We start from the raw sequence: 20,000 nt of genomic DNA on the forward strand, positions 1-20,000 counted from the left end.
ATTAATTATTATTATTATTGTTAGCATCAATAGAATACTACTTATAAGGAAATTACTGAGCGATGCTAAAAATATAACATGGCTAAACAAGGTCCATTGAGAGAGTTAGATCATAAAAATTGAGTTCTTTATTGTCCTTATTGATAAGCCCCCCTCTCTAATAAGCCATTCCCCCCCCCCAAGTACCTGAAATGAATAAGCCCCCCCGGTGGGGGGGCTTGTTAGAGGATTTACGTTACAAACAAAGTATGATGTTAATAATAATGATAACAATAATAATATTATTTCTTCTTATTTCAAGGCACACAAGTTGACATCATCGGATATTGAAAAACTATACCCCAAGATTCACAAGTTCCGAGAGGTCTGCCAGAAGTTAGACCCTCAAGGAATGTTTCGCAATAATTACGTGAATAAGGTCATCTTTGGATCAGCACAGAAATCTGAAGCGGATAATAACAAGACTAACGACGAGTGAAGTCTCCCTGACCACCAGCCAGGGAGGTGGGAGATTAGACTAAATGTGTAAGGTTGAGCTTACTATGAGACAGAAACTCTGGTAACAGTTCCCTTCCCTCAACTTCCCCGAAAATCAGAGAAGAAGAAGAAGAAAAAAGAAAAAAGAAACGAAAAAAATTGCTAAAGAAAAGGAAGTGAAAAAGCTCCTGCACCATCTCTTGTTTCCCTTTCATTTACAAAATACTTTCCAGACAATTATCCTTACGTTCTGCTCTACGCATTTTTGGATCGTTGTGTTCTTGAAAAGATTTGAGAAATTTTAAAATTAACTCGAAGTAAAAAGTAAGTCTCGAAATTAACTTAGGTAGGTACCGTAGAAAATTGAGAAGGGGAGGGGGTCCTAAGACTCCTCCGACTCCCAAGGCGAGAACCATTGAACGGTCCCCAATAGGAGCAAAAGTATTCGTGGAATTGTTCATTCGCGGCACGAGCATTAGTTGTTTGAGCTGTATGATAAACGCACGGTGGATATTTCTAGTTATCTCGACATTGGTGTCACTAGGACACCGAAATGTCGGCTATTGTGACTAGTTTTCGCTTTTGTAATGATATATGAATATTCACATGTAATTAAAATAGGTAAATTTGTTGATATTATTAACAATGATATTGATAAATCCGAATGATGTATGGACATATATAGGAAGCAGTCCTTACGGTTAGTTTGTATTGAAATTGTTTCTGCGGTTGAGCGCGGGTCATCTTATTTCATCTACAGACTCGAAGGGGGGCCGCATTATGTTATGCAGTGGCAAGAACAGGCCCACGGGAAATTATGTACAGGAAAGTTAAAATGCACCAGCCACCCCCCCCCTCCCTCCCTCTAATAAATGACCGGTCCGTTAAGCAATAATTGCAGGTACTTTGTAAATTTTTTTAGTATAATTTTAGAGCTAAGCAAAGAGTATCCAGCAATCTGATTGGTCGAGCGGTTCCTTATATGACGCTATATAAACCGCTCCACGCGGTTTATATAAAATGTTAAAATTTAGTTCTTATTAACCGAGCGGGAGGTCCGTATGGGAGAATCTTGACCGAGGTCGCCAGTACAGACCGAACGCAGTGAGGTCTGTACCAGCGACCAAGGTCAAGATTCTCCCATACAGACCGACCTAGCTCGGTTAATAAGACGTCTATTATATGGCTGTCTCATATGCCAATTTTTTATATTCTTTGTACCTTTTTTTTTCTAGACCGGTCTAGATGCCGGTCTAGATGGGAAAATCGAGACCGCTTTCAATATTGATTTCAGCCAATCAATTTCGTGAATTCGGTAGTTCCCTGTCCTTGTGAGACACAGCCATATAATATGAGGGAATAAAAATACTGACCCGGCCATATAATAAAAAAATGTTACTAACATGTTATGATTTTAGAAATTTCTCCGTTGGTCAGCTCTGAAATTAGACTAAAACAGTTATTCGCCTCAGGTTCGGTGAATATTGTCAAATAATCCCCTCGACTTCGTCTCAGGGATTATTCGACGATATTCACCTCGCCTTCGGCGAATAATTGTTAAATATGAAAATAATACCTTTAAAATATGAAGGTAAGATCAAGAAAAACCTATGAAGGTTTTCTCAAAGACAAGTACTTAAGATTCAGAAGTGTATTTCACTTTGTCGGGTAATGTGACGAATGTTTCAGGCTAAATGAAGATTTTAGCGGGCTGAAGTGTACATGTATGCTAGCCCGCTCGCACGATCTCGTCATCGTTCAGACTGTTTTGTCATATTTTCAGTTTTTTATTTTCTCAATATTTATGGGCATTAATATATTTTGAGCCCTTCCTAGAGCCATTTTGACCCTCGCTTAGCAGTTCGGGCTAAAATGACTTCGAGTCGGGCCCAAAGCGTATGCCCGCGAACATAAACTCGTAATTTTAATGTAAGGAATGCAGACAGTGTTTACTTGAACACTGAAACTGTTAACTTATGTAGTGTGGTTTGCTTATAGACCACACAATATTGCAATGTGTACAACGCATTTCCTGGTTATTTAGACATTATTATTATTATGATGAAGACTTTTGACCATTTAATTTATTTATTTGTGGTTTAAGAATATCTTTACAGCGTACCTGAAGAGAAGACTTAGTCCCAACTTTTTATTTCACTGAAAAAGGAAATATTTTGTTAGCACTTTTTAGCACGTTGTTGAATTTCTCCTCCGCGAGGCCGATCCGGTCTTTTCGTCCAAGAGTCTTTTCGTCTAAAGTCTTGGGTCCATTCGTCCAATATCAAGTCTTTTCGTCAAAGTTACATCATTATTTTAAATGAAGTTGTAACGCAATATATTTTATTAGATAATGACAAAAATAAAGACTTGCCGTTTAATTATTTCGCGTAAAAGAAATGGGAATATTAGGCTTGTGAAGAGTCTGTTACGCGTAATAGACAACCAAGTGTAACATCACTAAATTTCCGACATAGCTAACAATATAGTCCAACATGGTAAAGAAATAAAACTAAGCCAAAAATGACCCCAAAATAAGCATCTTCTCTGTGTATTTATCGTAATTCACGATGTTTAATTCGTCAACGAGGATTGGTGACTAAAGCTATCGGAACTAAAATGGCAGCGGCTCGCACTAATAAGTTCTTTATATAACCTTATCTAACCTTCTAAAAGGTAATTATTTGCTTCGAGAAAAGACTTAACAATTAGCCGAACCGACTCAGATGAAAAAACTTTTGGACGAAAAGACCGTAATTTTCCGCGAGATAGTGATCTTGTTGCTGACACTGTATGCAATGCTGAACGAGGTGTATGTTTTGCGTACGTGATGCATTGATGCATAGTTCTTAGATATAGTGAACCACTGTTGAGTTACTTGAGTAGACGGACAATCTTGGCTGAATTTCACAAATAATAAGTGATAATGATTAAAGTTGCTAAAAAGAAACGGAAAGCACTGGACTTGCTTTTTTTATGGTTAGAAATATGTAATCTTGAATGGGCTTGCCGTCATTGAATGAGGCGTTTTAGCAATCCGGCATTGTTTAACTGGTTTGTTGCGAACTTTGCTCTGAAGCGTTGGAGATGCACGCTTCCTCTTTTTAAGGGCTTACTAAACAGTTGAACATCTCGGAGTATTTTATAGAGGTTCCATCGTCACATGGCTGTATTCACTGAAACCGGAGGACAGTATTTTCACATGAAAGAAAAAAGCTAAACCTTTCTTACTAAATCCAAGTTCTGTTCCTCGTTGTTGAAGTAATGACCGGTAACTGACATCAGAATATAATTATTGTGGTATTGAATTGAAGGATATAAATATTAACAAACGATATAAATAATTGTGCGCGCTAGGTTGCTTAATATAAAGAAAGTTAATTAAACTTGTTCTTTTTTTAATGTTCTACACGTCTTTATCAATGTACCACTAATCGTGCAATATCAACCACAGATATGCTACGTCATTCGGCCAAACCTTCCACACCTGTCTCCCCACCCAACAAACGCAGCAGGGTTCCTGTCGCGTTTTTTCTCACATGTTTCCTGCTTTCCTATTTTGGAAATAAACAGTAAATTAAGTGTTCAGAGGAATTGTTTCCCTGCGAACCTAGGCTAGTGAAACAGTCGTTTATCAAGCAGAATTCAGTTTATTACGGGTTATGGACTAACGTAGTGAATTTGTTAAAGCTGACATTTCGAGTGGTGACCCGTAACTAAATTCTCAAGCTGTTCTCTTCTGTTTGGCAATCATTCAAGAAGACTGCCTGCTCGAGACACGCGTGTTTCTTCGTTTTGCGCGTCCTACATGCACCTTTTCCCTTTCGGCGTTTTGGGTGGGTGCATTCCACTCGAACCGATCAATGCCGTAAGCATTCTCGAAAGTAACTGGATAATTACCATATTTACCATATCTTAGAGCTTTATGGAATTGTTAGGTCTCAGGATTCTGGATTATATTTCTTGAAGGAAATATTCCTAAATGCCATTCCTCACAATTGAATTTTACTGAAAATATTTTAATGTTGGCTTCTGATCTGAAACACTGGTAATCAAGACGGGAATTTTTTGTAAGTACTTCAATGAGATCCTTGAAATGGCTTCAAGAATTGTTCCCTTAGTAAGGCTACTTAACTCCTAATTAGGTATGTCCTGGATCAAAAGTATTCGATGATTTTAATGCTACGTTCTATCAGCTTAACCCGTTTTATTTTAGAATAAATTTCCCACTAAATGTGATAAATAAATCACATCTGTACAGTTTATATTTAGTTTAAAGTAGTGAACGTGTGTTATGACTCAAAACGTTCGAACATCGACAGAAGTCAGATACGTCAGTTGTTTACGGCAATCGACGGCCAATAGCGAGGTTAATGACGTCACCAACAATTTACACATTTGCTCCGCGTGAATATTGCGAGAGTTAAGTTGCAGTTGCGGAACTGGTCGTTGTATTTACACAAAATAGGATGGCGGAAAGCGATCTTGGTAAGTCTTTTTTCTATAAGCAATCGTTTAAGATATATATGATCAAAAAATAGAAATGAACGACCTATGCTCATATGAGTATTTTCGCCCGTTCCAAATCACTTCATGGCGGTCGTAAGATACTGTTTTGCTCAATTTCGCAATGATTTTGTCAGTAACTTGAACAGGTCAACTCATCTTTGTGCGAATATTATTTAACTTAAAGCTGGTATTGCGTTGACTTGAGAACATTTGTTACACAGTCGGTCTCAAAAGCTTACTGTTAGTTTCCTAAAACGATCAACAATGTAAACTCGCCCAACGACTTGGTGATGTGTTTGTACTGCAGAGTAAATGTAAGAGAAGAAAGGTACTCTTATCCTTAAAATGACCATTAAATGCACTGTTCTTCGAACAAAAGATAACCGCGGGGTAAGGAACGTAGTAGAACTTTTTATAAACCACATCGATTGCAATTAATTAAGTTAGCGAGCTCGATCGCTTACGAAGTAAAGTTCAGTGATTGCACCATTTTCTTCTTCATCTAGCCCCTTTTTTAGTTTGTTTGTGTTGGGTGCCTTTATTACCTAAGCCTGTCAGGATCTGATATAAGCTTTGACATGATTTGAATCGAGTAGAATATTAATGATATTGAGACATACGCGAAATGGAAGGTTTTATGCTGTAGTCCCGATGACAGGCAGTTGCGTGACGATCGAACGTTCGATCGCGTCCATTCAAAGAAAAGGACCAAAAGAGGAAGATGACTAAGGCTCACGAAGGAAGCATCTATAATTACCTTGTTATTGCAAACGTCCTGCTGTTGACGAATGTGCTCGAACTTTCCGCTTTGTCCTGTATAGATCATTATCTAATTAGAATTTAGGCCCTCGGAAGGGAAGGAAACAGAACGCAGATTAGTAATCCACAATATCCATTGTATAATATTTTTTAACTTTTTCTAAGCTGGATATATTACATACCTTATTTTAGCTATAGTGATCATCTTGACGAGAGAAAAATTTTTAAATACTGTGTTGTATTGATCTCAAATTATATAATTTATTGATTAAGTTATGTTGTGAATGCTATATTTAACATGTAATATGTGACTACAGATAAGATTTTCATTCCTCACACTTTTGTGATCATATGAGTACCCACTCTTTTGTGTTAAACCTGGCTCAGGTCCAGGTTTTCATGCAGGGGCTATGCTATATTCAGTGAAGCAGCAGTTGTAACTTGTTTTTGCTACATATTTGAAATAAGTTTGCAATATGTAGTCTCTTAGAATTCTCAGCAGGTCTAAGTACCCACTCTTTGTTTCTGATTGTCACATGCAGCCTATGCTATATTTAGTTAAAATAGCAGCTTTGAGATGTTTTTCCTTTATGCAAGCTGTGGTTCAATATTTTAAGTCACTTTTTGTGAATTATTGACCTTTCTTTAGTCAGTACAGAATATCTCCAAAAGAGTAACAAAAATAATTTTGTCAATGTGGAAAATACCAGAGAAATGATTGCAGCTAAATGGGAGAAGGCCAGAAAAGGAAAGAGAAGACGAACACAGGTTAATTGAGAATAAAAAACTGGAAAAATTTAGAAAACATTTTTTAAAGATGCATAAGAAATAAGATTGCTTCTTTTGGACTTGTGGACGTTTTCAGTGAGTAATAACAGATGAAAACAAATTTAATATATTTCTCTATTAGATCTTTCCAAATCTTATGGTACCCTGCGTCATGAACCTCAGCATTATGTACCATCAAATCCAATCCATGAAAATGACATTGAAAGGTTATTGTCTGTGGAAAGTGAAAGAATGGAAGGGACATGGTCACGGGTAAAAAGAACTAAAGATGCTGAAGTTTGGAGAAGGGAAGCAAATGAAGAGGGATTTCCCCCAATTACAAAGGTACTGTTTGATATATATTACAATTTATTTATTTTACTTTCTGGATAATTTCTCCAACTTCATTTCTTGAACTACCTTTTTGCTTATGGGGGTTGGTGCTACTGTGGCTCAATAATGTGCACTACTAGCTTGGAGCTAGAGAGACTTGGGTCAATGCCAAGGTAATAGAAGTTAGCCTTTCACTCTGACAAAGGGCAAATGCCCAAAACCTCAGCTTTGAAACTCTTTATGGTGGCCAATTTCACTATCAACTCAGTTGATAAAACCAAATTACCTGGTTACTCCCACTGATGCAGCACCACTGTTTCTTTAGAAACTTACCCCTTCATTCTAATGCCAAAGTGATATTGATGTGTCTTGCTTTCAGGGACAAATACAGTACTCTCTCAGATTAATTGTGAACTCCTCACAGAACAGATATGATAATAATAATTGATTACATTTTTTTAATAATTTTATTACATTTGATATAGTGCTTTAACTATTAAAATATTCTAAAGCGCTGTACACTATTAAAAGCGAAATTTGCTGGTCAGATGATAGTCTGACTAGCAAATTTCCATCTAATTTCTATCTAGTAGGAAGATTACCAACAGGAATACGATACTATTTATAAAAAAATCATTTCTAGAGGCATTAAAAACTAATCCAGAAGGGTTTGAATTGGCTGAACATTTTACCTGTGCTTTTAGCAACAAGTGAGTTGTCCATTTGATGGAAATTTAAAAGTATACAAACCTGATTGTATTGATGGACTCAATCTAAGCTAGACTTCATTTGTGATGTTTATTTTCTCTTAGGCTGTATTACATCTAGAAGATGTTCCATTCAAGACAGGTCAGTACACACACAAAAGTTGTTCAAGAACAAAGTTTTTTCAAATTACTGAGTGATGAAGTGTCATGTGTATATGCTAATGTTGATGTGCTTTCTGTTATGCCAGCTGGCTCACTTCTTGCCATGATTTTGCAGATTGAAACAGATAATAAAGTATAGTTTTTGATGTCATTGTGTTTGCATCATTTTCTCGATAGCTGTGAAACTGATGACGGATTGGAAGTTGCGACAAGAGTGGGACAAAACTGCATCAGTTGTGGATGTCTTGGATCGAATAGGAAACTTTAAAGTGGTTTACAAGTAAGAATATGTAGGCTGGTTATCTGATGTTAAAAAAATGTGGGAGGTTTTACTATCTGTACTAAGGTACAGAGGTTTTTAATTGTTGATTTGAGACCAAGGCGTTGCCATATTTTAGAATGAAATTGCAACATTAAAGCAACACTGTTGGGGGATGCCTTTTGCCTTAATACTTAGTGAACAAAGCCCCTTCAAGGGGCTGGTATGTCAGCTGATATTGTGTGCAGCTTGGAGATTGTCCAAAAATGAATATTTGGCTGAGAGGCAAAGCTTCCAGGGCTTCCACTTGGACCTTACTTAACAAGTTCATTTGTCTTCCATGTAAAGTAATACAGATGAAAAAAGGAAACTCTTAAGCAGGATTTTTTTCCTCTTGTTTTATTTTGACATGGAAATAATCAGAGGTGAAATATCACCTTAAACATGGGTTATTTTGAGATAACTTTTGGTTGATTTAGCACCATGTGATGTAAAGTAGCCAATCGAATTGCATGGAAATTAATGGGTAGGTTCACTTGTAGGTAATGCATCCCAGGCCTGTGGTTATATTAAAATTAAACACCTTTCATGTAATTAAAAATAATTCTGATTACTGATCAATGTTTTTTTTTTGTAATAATACAGCCGTCTAAAGATGCCTCTGTTTTGTACTAAGAGAGATGTTGTACTTGCGTCATTGGAGCGTTATGATTCAGACCAGCATTGCTATATTCTAGCATTGCGCAGTACAGAACACCCTCTTATGCGCGATTCAGTCAAGTCAACCTTTGTCAGGTAGTAGTAGTTCTGTTTTGAAATCTTATTTTTCATGATCATAAGATGCTTATGCTAGAAGCACTCCCCTTTTTGTGTTTGGGCCATTTTCTGCCATGGAAAAATCTGAATTGAACCAATCATGATTGTGCAAACTCTGGAGTGACTGCAGATTGGAAATTTTGATCATAGGTCAATCAATTTAGGCGGCAAGCAGAAATAGCTTGACTAGTCTGCTTGTATGATCAGTCTGGGGAACCTCCAACTTAAGATGAGTCTGAAATGACCTTAATGTGTGATTCAGGTGTGATATTGTAAGGAGAAATTAGATGCTGGTCACTCTTACACTGATCATTTCCCTTATTCTCCTGACCTTAATGTGTGATTCAGTGGTGATATTGTAAGGAGAAATAATTAGAGGCTGGTCACTCTCAGATGTCAAAGGGGTCTAAAGTAAGTGGCATACAAATAATTTGGAGTATTTCTCTTCATTGTATAGGGCTGAGACTGTCCTTTCAGGTACAATAATCCGTCCAGTGGGTGATGGTTCGACATCTTCCACTGTCACGGTCATTACACAGATGAAACTTATGGGTTCCGCTCCTCAATTCATCAAGAACAGTTACTTGGCCTCGAGCCCTTTGAAACGAATGCAGTTGATGAAGAAGTTCTATCTGAAATGCCAAACTGATGCAGACTTGAATTTGAGTTTGAGTGGCAGTGAGAAAGATATCAAGATGAGCCCTTTTATCAGCACTCGTAAGTCCAAATCCTCAATGGGAAGTATTAATGATGCCACAGACGATTAATCATACTATCTAGATTTAACTTTGAAATTAATGCCAACCTAGGCCAAGTATTGGTAGTATTATTTATTATCTCAGCAGTTTATTTTAATGTTGCTGTCAGTGCAGGTATCTTACTGTAAGAAGGTCTAGTTTCAATTGGGATGTAAATGTATCATTAGTTTTTAAATTAAAGTTGAAAAGAAGTACTTTGTAATTAGGTTTAAATTACAATCTAGTGGATAGAAAGTAGACTGAATTGTAGGAAAGAAAATAGAAGTCTCCAAACACAGATGTATAAATTCTTCTGTTGATGAACAGTCTTTTGTTCCACAATGTTTCATGAATATTTGAGTACTTATTTGGTGATTAATATTTTGAGAGTACTTGATTAACTAGCAAAGGAAGCGTACATGCTGGGGTAGTGTTACAGTATAACAAAAAACTCACAGTGAGAGATAGTTTTTTTTTTTTCCAGGATTTGAAATCCATTCATTTTATTTACTTGCTTGCTTTCTTTTTTTCGTACCTCATCACATGACTTGTTCAAAACAAAATTTGTGTGTTTTTCTGTTACAATATACTTTCTCGTTTTGTTTTGCTATTTCCTTTTTCAGCTTAGTTTGGAAGTCAGTACTAATAACGCTAATGAGAGGGTACCTTTAAGCAGAAGAAATTTTAGGTTGTGTCTGTTTTTAATTATTAATTTTATTGACCAATCTCACCGTGGCGTTAGTATGGACATTTTATTCAAAAAATAGATTAGAAAATTTTAATGGAACAAATTGTCATATTGTGATGGACAGGAGGTTTCAAGGTACAACCTTTAAAACTTTGTGTTTTCTTTTGTAACAAAATCTTTTTACATCGCAGCTTCTTTATTGTGTGGTTGGGGTCAAGCGTTTCAATGGAAATCCTTAATGAAGATTTTATACGTAAGCTTTCCCCATACGAGTTACTTTTAGATCTCTTCCGTTTTCGGAGATAACAGGGGAGATTAAAAGTAAAAGAGTAAAGTATGTCGCGAAGTATCCTCACGTGAACATCACGTGAGACCAAATACTTAAATCAAAAAATAATTGGTCATTCAGTCTCGTGTCTCGATTAACACCTGCTGTTCGGGAAATGAAACGCTGTTGTTTCCTTCCTTGGACGATCAAAGAGCAGACTGGAGAAAAAAAAAAACACATTTCGAGGTTATCAGTGTCTTGGTCTTATTTTCCCCTGAATTTTTCATGTATCACTGCCAAAACAGGCACTGTAAAAATAGCTGGGGTGTCCATGATAAAAAATTAAATCGGTGCCTAGTACATGCATATAAATACGGGTTTCATTCTTAGCTGAAGGTCAAAGCTTAACTATACCTCGCGCGTTTTATAAAATTGCCAGTGAATTTTTTTTTAGAGTGATAGATGGCAAAGATGAAATAAACAATTTTTTATATAAGAGAAAAATCGAGTTTCCAGATGGGATTTGAATCCACGACCCTCCGTGATCTAGTCGGATGCTCTAACCACTGAGCTACAGGAGACTCTATGGTGAGCAAGGGTCAATTAGTGGGTATTAACTGGAACCGCATCACGCGGCTACACAGCCAAACATCAGCTAGCGCATAGAAGCAAACTAACAGCATCACGCTGTCACATTAAAGCATCACATGCATTAAAGCATCACATGCAGCCAACCAGCTGTTAGTGAGCTTCTATGCGCTAGCTAATGTTTGGCTGTGTAGCCGCGTAATGCGGTTCTAGTCAATACCCACTAATTGTCCCTTGCTCACCATAGAGTCTCCTGTAGCTCAGTGGTTAGAGCATCCGACTAGATCACGGAGGGTCGTGGGTTCAAATCCCATCTGGAAACTCGATTTTTCTCTTATATTAAAGATAGATTACAAACCTTGGTTTCCAATCTTCGAATGATCAGTTCCTTGTAACTTCGTTAAGATTAACCATCTATTTGCGTCGGCTTACTAGATGAATCGTTGTTAAACTCCCAGAAGCGATTAACATTTAGCCTCTCCTTATAATATAGGTACATCATACGGAAAACAGGTGATGAGAAATCTCGAACTCATCAGTTTGAAGTGTTTGCTTTGATTTAACACCAAATTCTTGTAACTAATTTACAAGGAAATTTGCAGCAGAATTGCTAATCAGGTCTCGGTGGCGTAAGGATTAAATGCCTTTTGAAAAGTTACCTGCTATGGAACTATGACCTATTGAAATCACTTGACCCGTTTATGTAACTTTTTTTTTTTTTTTTTTCTTAATGAAGCAGATGATGAATCGAAAGTGATTACAGCGTGTATTTCCGTTATTTGGTGCGTTTTATGGTGAAAATTACCTTAGCTTAGAAAGGCAAACTGCATTTCCGAATAACTGCGATCAAATTTTGAGGTTGTATTGGATTGATTTCACCCTAAACTGTTCAAACTGTTTCAACTCTTGTTTTATAATGGGTATCTGTTGACAAGGCTTTAAAAGCAGCATTTGCAGTCTTCCTGCCGGCGATGATAGTAATTGAATTTTCTACTAGTAAGCAATCTCTGTAAGGTGATGATTCCGGCAATGTATGTCCCTTAAATGATACTGTTCAGTCCAATGAAAGTTTTTCACAATTTATGGAGCTGACATTTTTTACTCTTTTCTTGCTGATGGTGTTCTGTGAAACTTAGGAGTGGACGCTAGATTTTGCTGTCTGATTTACCTAACGACCTTGTTATACCAAACTTTATATTCTCTGTAAATGTGTGCTCAACAGCTTCGAATAAAATGAATCAATCTACCTACTTTGAGGTGTGTTTATTGAAATACGAAAGGAGAAAAAAAAAAAACCCTTAAGTTTGGGTACTTTTCGTCACGTGCGATGGTTGTGTACTTTTCGTGAACTGCGCGGCAGCAACCTCCTTCCCGAGGCGCTTTTCTCTTCAAACGGAGGGGACGGTGTTAAAGTGAGATGTGAGCACCGTGACTGAATGTGATGTTTTAAGATGTACAACGTTCCATTCTCTCGAAATTGGTGAATGAAATGAAGTATGGGTACACTGGAACAGGTTTTAACCTACCATGTAACGGTATTGTCAAATAACTTCGCAAACTGCTTTTCATCTACGATTTCCAGCACTGTACCACAAACTCGTTCCCATCTCAATCTGACCCGATCAGCAAAAAAGCCAGCGAGTGCATGTAAAACTTTGGGAGTTGCGGGAGGAATGTTAGAGACCCTTGTTCTTACGCTCGCCTTGACGCATTTTCGCTCTTCCCTCTAGTGTGAGAGCCTAGAACAGGCAATCACAACATTGTCTTTTCCTGCCAGGGTTTAACCAGGGGCGCGTGACGTTGGTTTTGACTGCATCTGTATAAGCTGGAACAGGCAGAACGGCAAAGAAAGGTCAAATGCTCACGATTAAAACCCCGCCGAAGACTTTCTCAGAGTAGCAAAAAGCCAACCTCCCATCTTTCCTCTCAGCTTCCCCTTGGGTGTAGTTTCATCCGTAAAAAGCCAGAACTCTTACGATAATTAATTTCAAAGTCTTGCGTTACATCATCATGATTTTTAATTTAACAACCGGAAAACTTAAATAAAACAGGGATCCTTAATTTAGAAAAGTAGACAATATGAAAAGATTTTGGCTTCCGCAAGGTTGACTGCTACTAGGTTTACTCTAATTTAAACCGCCCAACGGATATGAGTCCGCAACATGTGAACAAAAAGCCTTCAAATATTGAACAATTCATGGGACCGTTGGTGCCTAACCTATGTAGAGACGCAGCGCACACGCGTGGCTACTGTGGACCATTTTGACCAGTCACTGAAAACATAGTGTTTTTGTCACATGTGACTTGAACTTTTCCGCATGCTGCCATCTGAATGCACGCATGGGCTCATGATAAACAGCATCAAAGTGCCATAAAATGTTTTTATTGATTATCGCAGCTCGTTTGTGCCGCAGTTTTCGTTAAGTTTCTTCAAAGAAATACGGCCATTAGTCATCTATCTCTGGAGCAGACTATGATAAAACATCTTAATTATGCATAAGCCCCGACAGGTTGGAGCTTAATATCTCAGAAACAATCTTGATCAGTGACGCATATTATTATTATCAGAAGAAAAGCAAAGGCACATTCCATCCCAGAATTCCGAGTAGGACGCGCATCACGCAAAGAGGTATTGTCGCTGTCTTCTGCTTGGCGTTTGCGAAAGCATTACTTTCTTCGAACCTGGGCAAGGTAGGATGGTTAAATTCTCAATTCAACGTATAAAATGCAAGCGATTTTGTATTTCGACTGAGGTATTCAGTGAAAACCGAAATCAAAACTGTAATTGCGTGAGGGTGGTTCGTTTTTCACTTCTGACTCGCGTGCGCGCGTAGTTGATTTCCTGCAATGTATATTTTAGACATTAATGTAAATACAAAGAAGTGTTACCTACTCCAGGCTGGTAAATATTTGATCTGACTTTAGGATGCGTTTAGAAATCTCAGCGGGTAAAGAAGTAGAGTTTCCAAGCCCATACAATGAATGGAGCGGAAAGAGTCTATAAACAACATATCAGGGAGTTCTCGGTTCCAAAACATTTGTCATTGTTCGACGTGTGACATTTAAATAGTTCTTGATTGTAGCGTTCTAACTTAACGGGATTATTTTGGAAATTTTAACGAAACGTAGGGCACAAATGCTCGATAGCCTCGATAATATGATGATATTTTGGTAGATGATTAAAAGACCTGAATTCAAAGTGCTCAATCACGAAAGTTCTTTGTAGTTGATCATTTGACCATGTCTGCTGATATAAATGTGTCAGCAACGCCCGTGATTTAGAAAGCACGCGAATCGAACATCTTTTAAGTCTCATTTTCTATAATTCTCATAATGGCGTTATCTAAAGCGAACGAATTATCTTTACACGTCTCGGTTCTAAATTTCTTAGAGGTCAAAAAGGTGAAACTGAATTTATACTTGCATTCCGTTCATAAATATTAAAAACACTATTCAGTTAGATCATGTATAGTTAAATTTTAATAGAGCTTTAATTCTGAAATAAAAATGCTGATCTCCTTTTACACGAAAAGATTTACGATTTTCAGTAAAAATTAGTGTAGAATATCAAAATGGTCTGACTGTGGAACTGTTCTGATTTCTGGCACGTTCTACCTTGCCTATCGCCGGACAACTCAGATAATATTCAGATATTTAACGCGCCTGACTGGAGACCATTTCTGTTTTGATTGAGACACCCTTCACGTACTCATTAAAACGAAGAACAGAGAAATCTGATTAAGATTTAAAGAATTATTACAGAAAAAATAAAGTTGTTCTCTGGGGTGCATCTTCTAGAGCTTATTGGCCTCCCGGGAACATTCTGAGCCCCGAATTTTTGAACGGTCGCAAGAAAGTTCCTGGAGATTATCATAAACATTAATGGAAACTTCATTTAATTCTTTTTTATTTTGAGAATTAATTTTCAGAAATTAAAATGATATTTTTCCATCACAAGATCTCCATGTCGGTGGAATCACGCCGGCGTGTTTGTGACTGTTTTGTATTTGTTATGACTTGTTTCCGGCGGAGGTTAAAGTCTGGGAATATTTTGAAAGGGAAAGGTTTGTTATAAACGGTTCTAGAATAAATTGACTAAAATTGCACCATAACACGGTGAAACATGATTAATGTGCGGTGCTCTAAAGCAAATTGATATTTTGAAAACAGTATTTCAATTACGTCAGTTGACAGTGATTGTCGAAAACCGGCGCAGAGCCAGAAAGTCAAATCGTTAAAATTCAAATAATCACTATTTAGATCTGTGTTCGCGGTACTTCGCTGTCAGGTTTGTTACATTTTTGCTGAAAACATTCCACTGATTGTTGGTTTGTTTCATCGTTTACTCGGTGGCTGGCTAATTGCTTTAGTAAAACTTTTATTTTCTGACAGAAAAATCCATGGGCACGGTCGTGGAAACATCATACACGGTGGAAACCATTCCAGGTGAGATTTCTCTTCATTGAATATTTTACAGTCTAAGGAATTCTTAAACGATCCTGATATTCGTGGTATATCATAATCAGCAAACGTTTTTGTTTTGAAATATTCATTTTCATGTTTTGTCAGTGTAACATTGCAGTATCGATCAAAAAATATATCACCACTTTTTCACTGTGAAAACCACCAGTGAGACCTCATTAACACACTGAAAGAGGAGATGGTGTTTTGTGATTCTATCTCCGTACTCTATCCTCTGCAAGTCGAATCAGACACAAAAAAGTTGTTTCTTCTTTGAAAAAACGCGTCATTGAAACAGAAGGACCAAATACTTCGTGGAACAAACTGGGAAATCCTTTACCGTCATACTAAAGAACAATTCCCCAATTTTAACAGCATCATACTGTTGATGTATTTTTTGAGAGTTCATTTGATTCACTCAAAGAAGTTAGTAAGGTCTTGGTAACGAGGTACATGTTAAATTTAGAAATTTCATTAGAGGGATTAACATCGAAACGAGAGATGTAGTAGTAATTCCATCAGCATTTGTTTAAAACGCGTAAGTGGAGTTTATAACATTGGAATTTTGCCACTTAAAATTCTAAGTTGGCAACAGAGCAAAAAATTGAAATTCATATTTGTGACTCGAAAATGTCACGTATTTTTAACGCTTGTCATGTTGGTTTGTTTCGAGTTGCAAAATTGTCAGCAAGCTTAGGAGAATTTTTAGCATCATACCTTGTACTTCAAACGAAAACCGAAGTTTCAGTTTGCCTTTGAATTGAAAAAATAGAAAATAAAATCACGTTAAGTTCTACCATTCAAATGCAAATTTTCTGCACCAATGCGAAATATTGGCATAAAATGAAATCATTATACCAATTAGCAAACACGACTTGAGTTTATTTCTTCAGAAATGAATGCTTTTACTTTTAATTATCGGATATGCAGCTCAGTTTATTGTAAGATCATCAATTTGAAAAAAAACATTTTCGTCTCAGAACACTCCAATGAGGTATTTTTAATAAATTAAGGGACTCTTGCTCCGTTATTTATTCTTTCCTCTCCTTTTTTTTTTAAATTTATTCCTTTATATTTTCAGGAGGTGAGCCTCTTGGAGTGGAAAATGGCGCTATAGCGGATAACTGCCTAACTGCCTCCTCGTTCTCAGGCCACGCACCGCCACATTTAGCCCGACTGAACGGGCCGTCGGCCTGGTGCGCAGGAAAAGCAGCCGACTGCTATTTGCAGGTCAGAATTTGTAAAAATTTGTTTTCAACCAGAGTGCTTCACAAAACTTGATCAACCTGGGGAAAGTGGTGATTTTTCTCTTGCGAAAAGTTTAGAAAATGTCCAGACCTTTTACCGAGATCCAAAACCTCGTAGTTTTGGGTTAAGTCCTTATTATGACTCAGTAGACGTAAAAGAGGACTAATCAGGTGACTTACAAAAACTATCATCACATAGTCAAACTGTTATTAAGATGTACTGACACTCACCTAATGTTGCAAACAACCTGACCGAAGTAACTTCCTTGTGAAGACAGTGCTTACAACACGAAACGCCATCTGTTTTGCCTGAAGAATTTCGTTTTGAGGCCAAAAGTTATAGATGTTTCTTGGGAAGAATTTCACTGTTCTTTCAACTGTGTTAACCTGGCAAACTTTAGGAATTATTGACAATGGAGTGATTTTTAAAATGAAGAGTGTAATGTTGCTTTCATCAAAAGTTGTAACTTGATTTCAAAGACGGAAGATGGAATTACTTTTAATCCAAAATGATAACAATTAAATACCATTGCATAACTAACACCATTGCGTGAGGTCTTATTTCATGAGCCTGAGAGCCTCTACTTCCTTTGGCTCTCTGTAGTTCCCTCGGTCGCTCAATATATTAGTTGTTTGAAATTCATCTATGTATCTATTTCTCCATTTATTTGAGTCAGGTTGACCTAGGAAGTCTCCATTTGCTGTGTGGTGTAGCAACACAGGGAAATCCTGGTGGAAACAGAGATTACGTCAAACGATACAAACTTCTCTCCTCCGCGGACGGCGAAGGCTGGGACACTTACGAGGAGAATGGGAACGACGTAAGTTCTTAGTTTTCATTAGCGTTCTTTGTTAAAGTCAGTCTTGAAGTTGAAGAACTTTGGGTGGTATTCTGATAAACTACTGCGGTGGCAACTTTCTCGACATTGACAGTCACCAGCGTTTGGATAAAACCGTGACCTTTCGTTAATGATTAATTTCTGTCGTTAGGTATTCTGAATGAAGATTTGAAAGCGTTCCATGGATATTTCTTATTTTGACAAGATATTTCCTTGAAGGTGGAAATTCAGTAAGAACGAAATTATGTCTAAGAACAACAGAGGCAACTGATGCGCTTTATAAATCAATATTTGAAAGCCAACAGCCAAGCGCATGGCTAATTTGCATACTGAAACTTTTCACCTCCCGAATTGTTGTCTGTACGTTAATCCCTTTGTTCATTCACAGAATTAAATTACATGTGAACAGCCAAGCCACGCCATTACTCGAATTTATAATCAAAAGAACTCATTGATCAGGGTCTAATTTTGTGTCGTTCGTTGTTGAAGATCATCGACGGAAACTCGAATAACTGGGGCATAAGCAAGAAAGAGTTGGATAAAGAAATCATCACACGATACGTGAGGTTTTGTCCAGTCGACTGGTACTGCTGGCCATGCTTAAGAATTGAATTGTATGGCGCTGCACTAAACATTGGAGGTAAGAATTGCTAAATGGCTCTTTCATTTACTCTCCATCGCACTTAGTTACTTAATTATAAACAGTCTAAAGGGAAGAAAAAACAACAAAAATATCGTAAAGAACAGATTGTAATGAGCGCGCAGGGAGACTCCTAAAGTTCACACGCAGCAGATCGGCATGGAATACGTTTCACATCGCACGGATTAGGAGTAATGTTTCACCGACTTAGCTTTTCAGGGTTTAAATTCTGTTCGGAAGCAAACCTTTTGATGCACCGCTTCTCGCCGATGATTGCAGATCAGTGCGAATTGAGTGTGAATCTTGAAATCAAAATTATAGACACAACTATACGAAACATTGTAAATGGAGTACTCCGTGAAATAATATGCAATTGTGGGGTGAACTGAGGATAAAAAAATAGAAAGGATAACACGGCCAAGGATTGTTTCACAGGCTGCGCCATGTGGTTAGATTAGGCAAGTCATGAAAAAACAGCGTTTTGCTCTTTTACCCTGGAATTTTTTGTTTACATTGAATTTTTTGTAATTTTGATCACAGCCTAAATGCTTAATAGAAACTGGGATTTAAAGCTTAGTCCCTTGTTTGTATTTGGATACAGACAGCCTTATCCAAGGAGACGAAAAATAAAAGAGAAAATGTCACTTTCGTGGTGATAATCTTGATAATGAAAGAAAAGAAAAAACATTCCAGAAACGTTTTATTGATAAATTTTCATGTTCCTCTTTGCGAGATCATCACATTTATACATTTCAGTCTTTTTGACAAGCTCCTCTACAGGCAAAAAAACCTGTTCACTAAAATATTTAGCACGTGCTGAACGACAAAAAGCAAGTAGCTGTCCGCGGCATTGGAGAAGACAGAATTTTAGCTGTTCTCGACTTCAAGACTAGTGACATAGTGACAGTTAGTGATTATTGTTATGCTCGGATGTCGGGTCTACAATGTCCATCAGTTAAAATCACTTTTATATTGCTAAGTAGTCTTCAAAAATGTAAAAAAGTATTTGCGCTCAAAGCGGCAAGGAATGAAAATATCATTAATGTGCCTCTGCGGAATCGAAGAAAAGTAAATCCCAGACTTGTATTGCGATTCCTATGAAAAGTATTTTATAACGTTCGGCCACAATATTTCCTTCTACGGCCATCTGTTTTGACAATAACAAGGCGCGGTTACTTAGTAGATGATTTTTCTATTCAATAACACTCTATTCTTGATTATTCGAGGGAAAATTTCTAGATCGACGTCGAAACATTGCTAGCATTTAAAATTTAATTCAGTTTGGGTAAGTACATTTTTGGGTTCGGAGTTTTTTCTTATCTTTTTCGTGGCCAGATTTTGAAAACGCACTGAGTCTATTGAAAATTGGTATTCAAAACATTCATTTTCGAAAACTGGTATTGTATTAAAAATCGTAAACGGGATATTCAAAGCTTCTGTTCTTGATTTGAGTGGTGGTTTATATCATTTGTAAGAACTTCTGTAATTTCAATATTTTCGGAATGTCTTGACTTCGATGTAATTGTAACTGAGAGGCTTGAAGAGCGCATGAATTGACAGAATCATATCTTATTTACCCATCATGAGGCGATATTTGCATTTTGTCAACTAAAGCCCTGAGATGTGGAAGACGCGAAGCTGAATTTCGAAGGCGCAGCCGATTTCGTGGCGTTTTCAGCAAATTTTTAAATCTGTCGTTTTATAGCTCGAACCAATTGTTTTATTCAGAAATCTTGGTCATTTTC

General features: G+C 37.2%; 3 protein-coding genes across 3 annotated transcripts in view; all 3 read left to right on the forward strand.

Moving 5' to 3' along the window:
* Positions 1–3,874, forward strand: part of LOC111331459 (L-gulonolactone oxidase) — an 18,031-nt gene extending 14,157 nt beyond the window's left edge. Inside the window, exon 13 of the mRNA XM_088753104.1 lies at positions 302–3,874. Coding sequence (XP_088609230.1) covers positions 302–478 — 177 coding nt within the window. The 3' untranslated portion in view covers positions 479–3,874. The remainder of the gene's footprint in view (positions 1–301) is intronic.
* A 933-nt stretch (positions 3,875–4,807) lies between these two features.
* LOC111331432 (uncharacterized) lies at positions 4,808–12,319 on the forward strand. Its single transcript, XM_022936545.2, has 6 exons — positions 4,808–4,962; positions 6,653–6,855; positions 7,656–7,692; positions 7,890–7,992; positions 8,617–8,766; positions 9,245–12,319. Exons 1-6 carry the CDS (start codon positions 4,944–4,946, stop codon positions 9,552–9,554), a joined length of 822 nt encoding a protein of 273 aa, XP_022792280.1. The 5' UTR covers positions 4,808–4,943; the 3' UTR covers positions 9,555–12,319.
* Positions 12,320–13,740: 1,421 nt separating this feature from the next.
* LOC111331419 (uncharacterized) overlaps positions 13,741–20,000 on the forward strand; it is a 15,540-nt gene continuing 9,280 nt past the window's right edge. Inside the window, exons 1-5 of the mRNA XM_088752491.1 lie at positions 13,741–13,759; positions 15,462–15,514; positions 16,611–16,759; positions 17,454–17,597; positions 18,105–18,255. Coding sequence (XP_088608617.1) covers positions 15,469–15,514; positions 16,611–16,759; positions 17,454–17,597; positions 18,105–18,255 — 490 coding nt within the window. The 5' untranslated portion in view covers positions 13,741–13,759; positions 15,462–15,468. The remainder of the gene's footprint in view (positions 13,760–15,461; positions 15,515–16,610; positions 16,760–17,453; positions 17,598–18,104; positions 18,256–20,000) is intronic.

Source organism: Stylophora pistillata, chromosome 3 (assembly GCF_964205215.1).
Source record: "Stylophora pistillata chromosome 3, jaStyPist1.2, whole genome shotgun sequence".
Classification (NCBI taxonomy): domain Eukaryota; kingdom Metazoa; phylum Cnidaria; class Anthozoa; order Scleractinia; family Pocilloporidae; genus Stylophora; species Stylophora pistillata.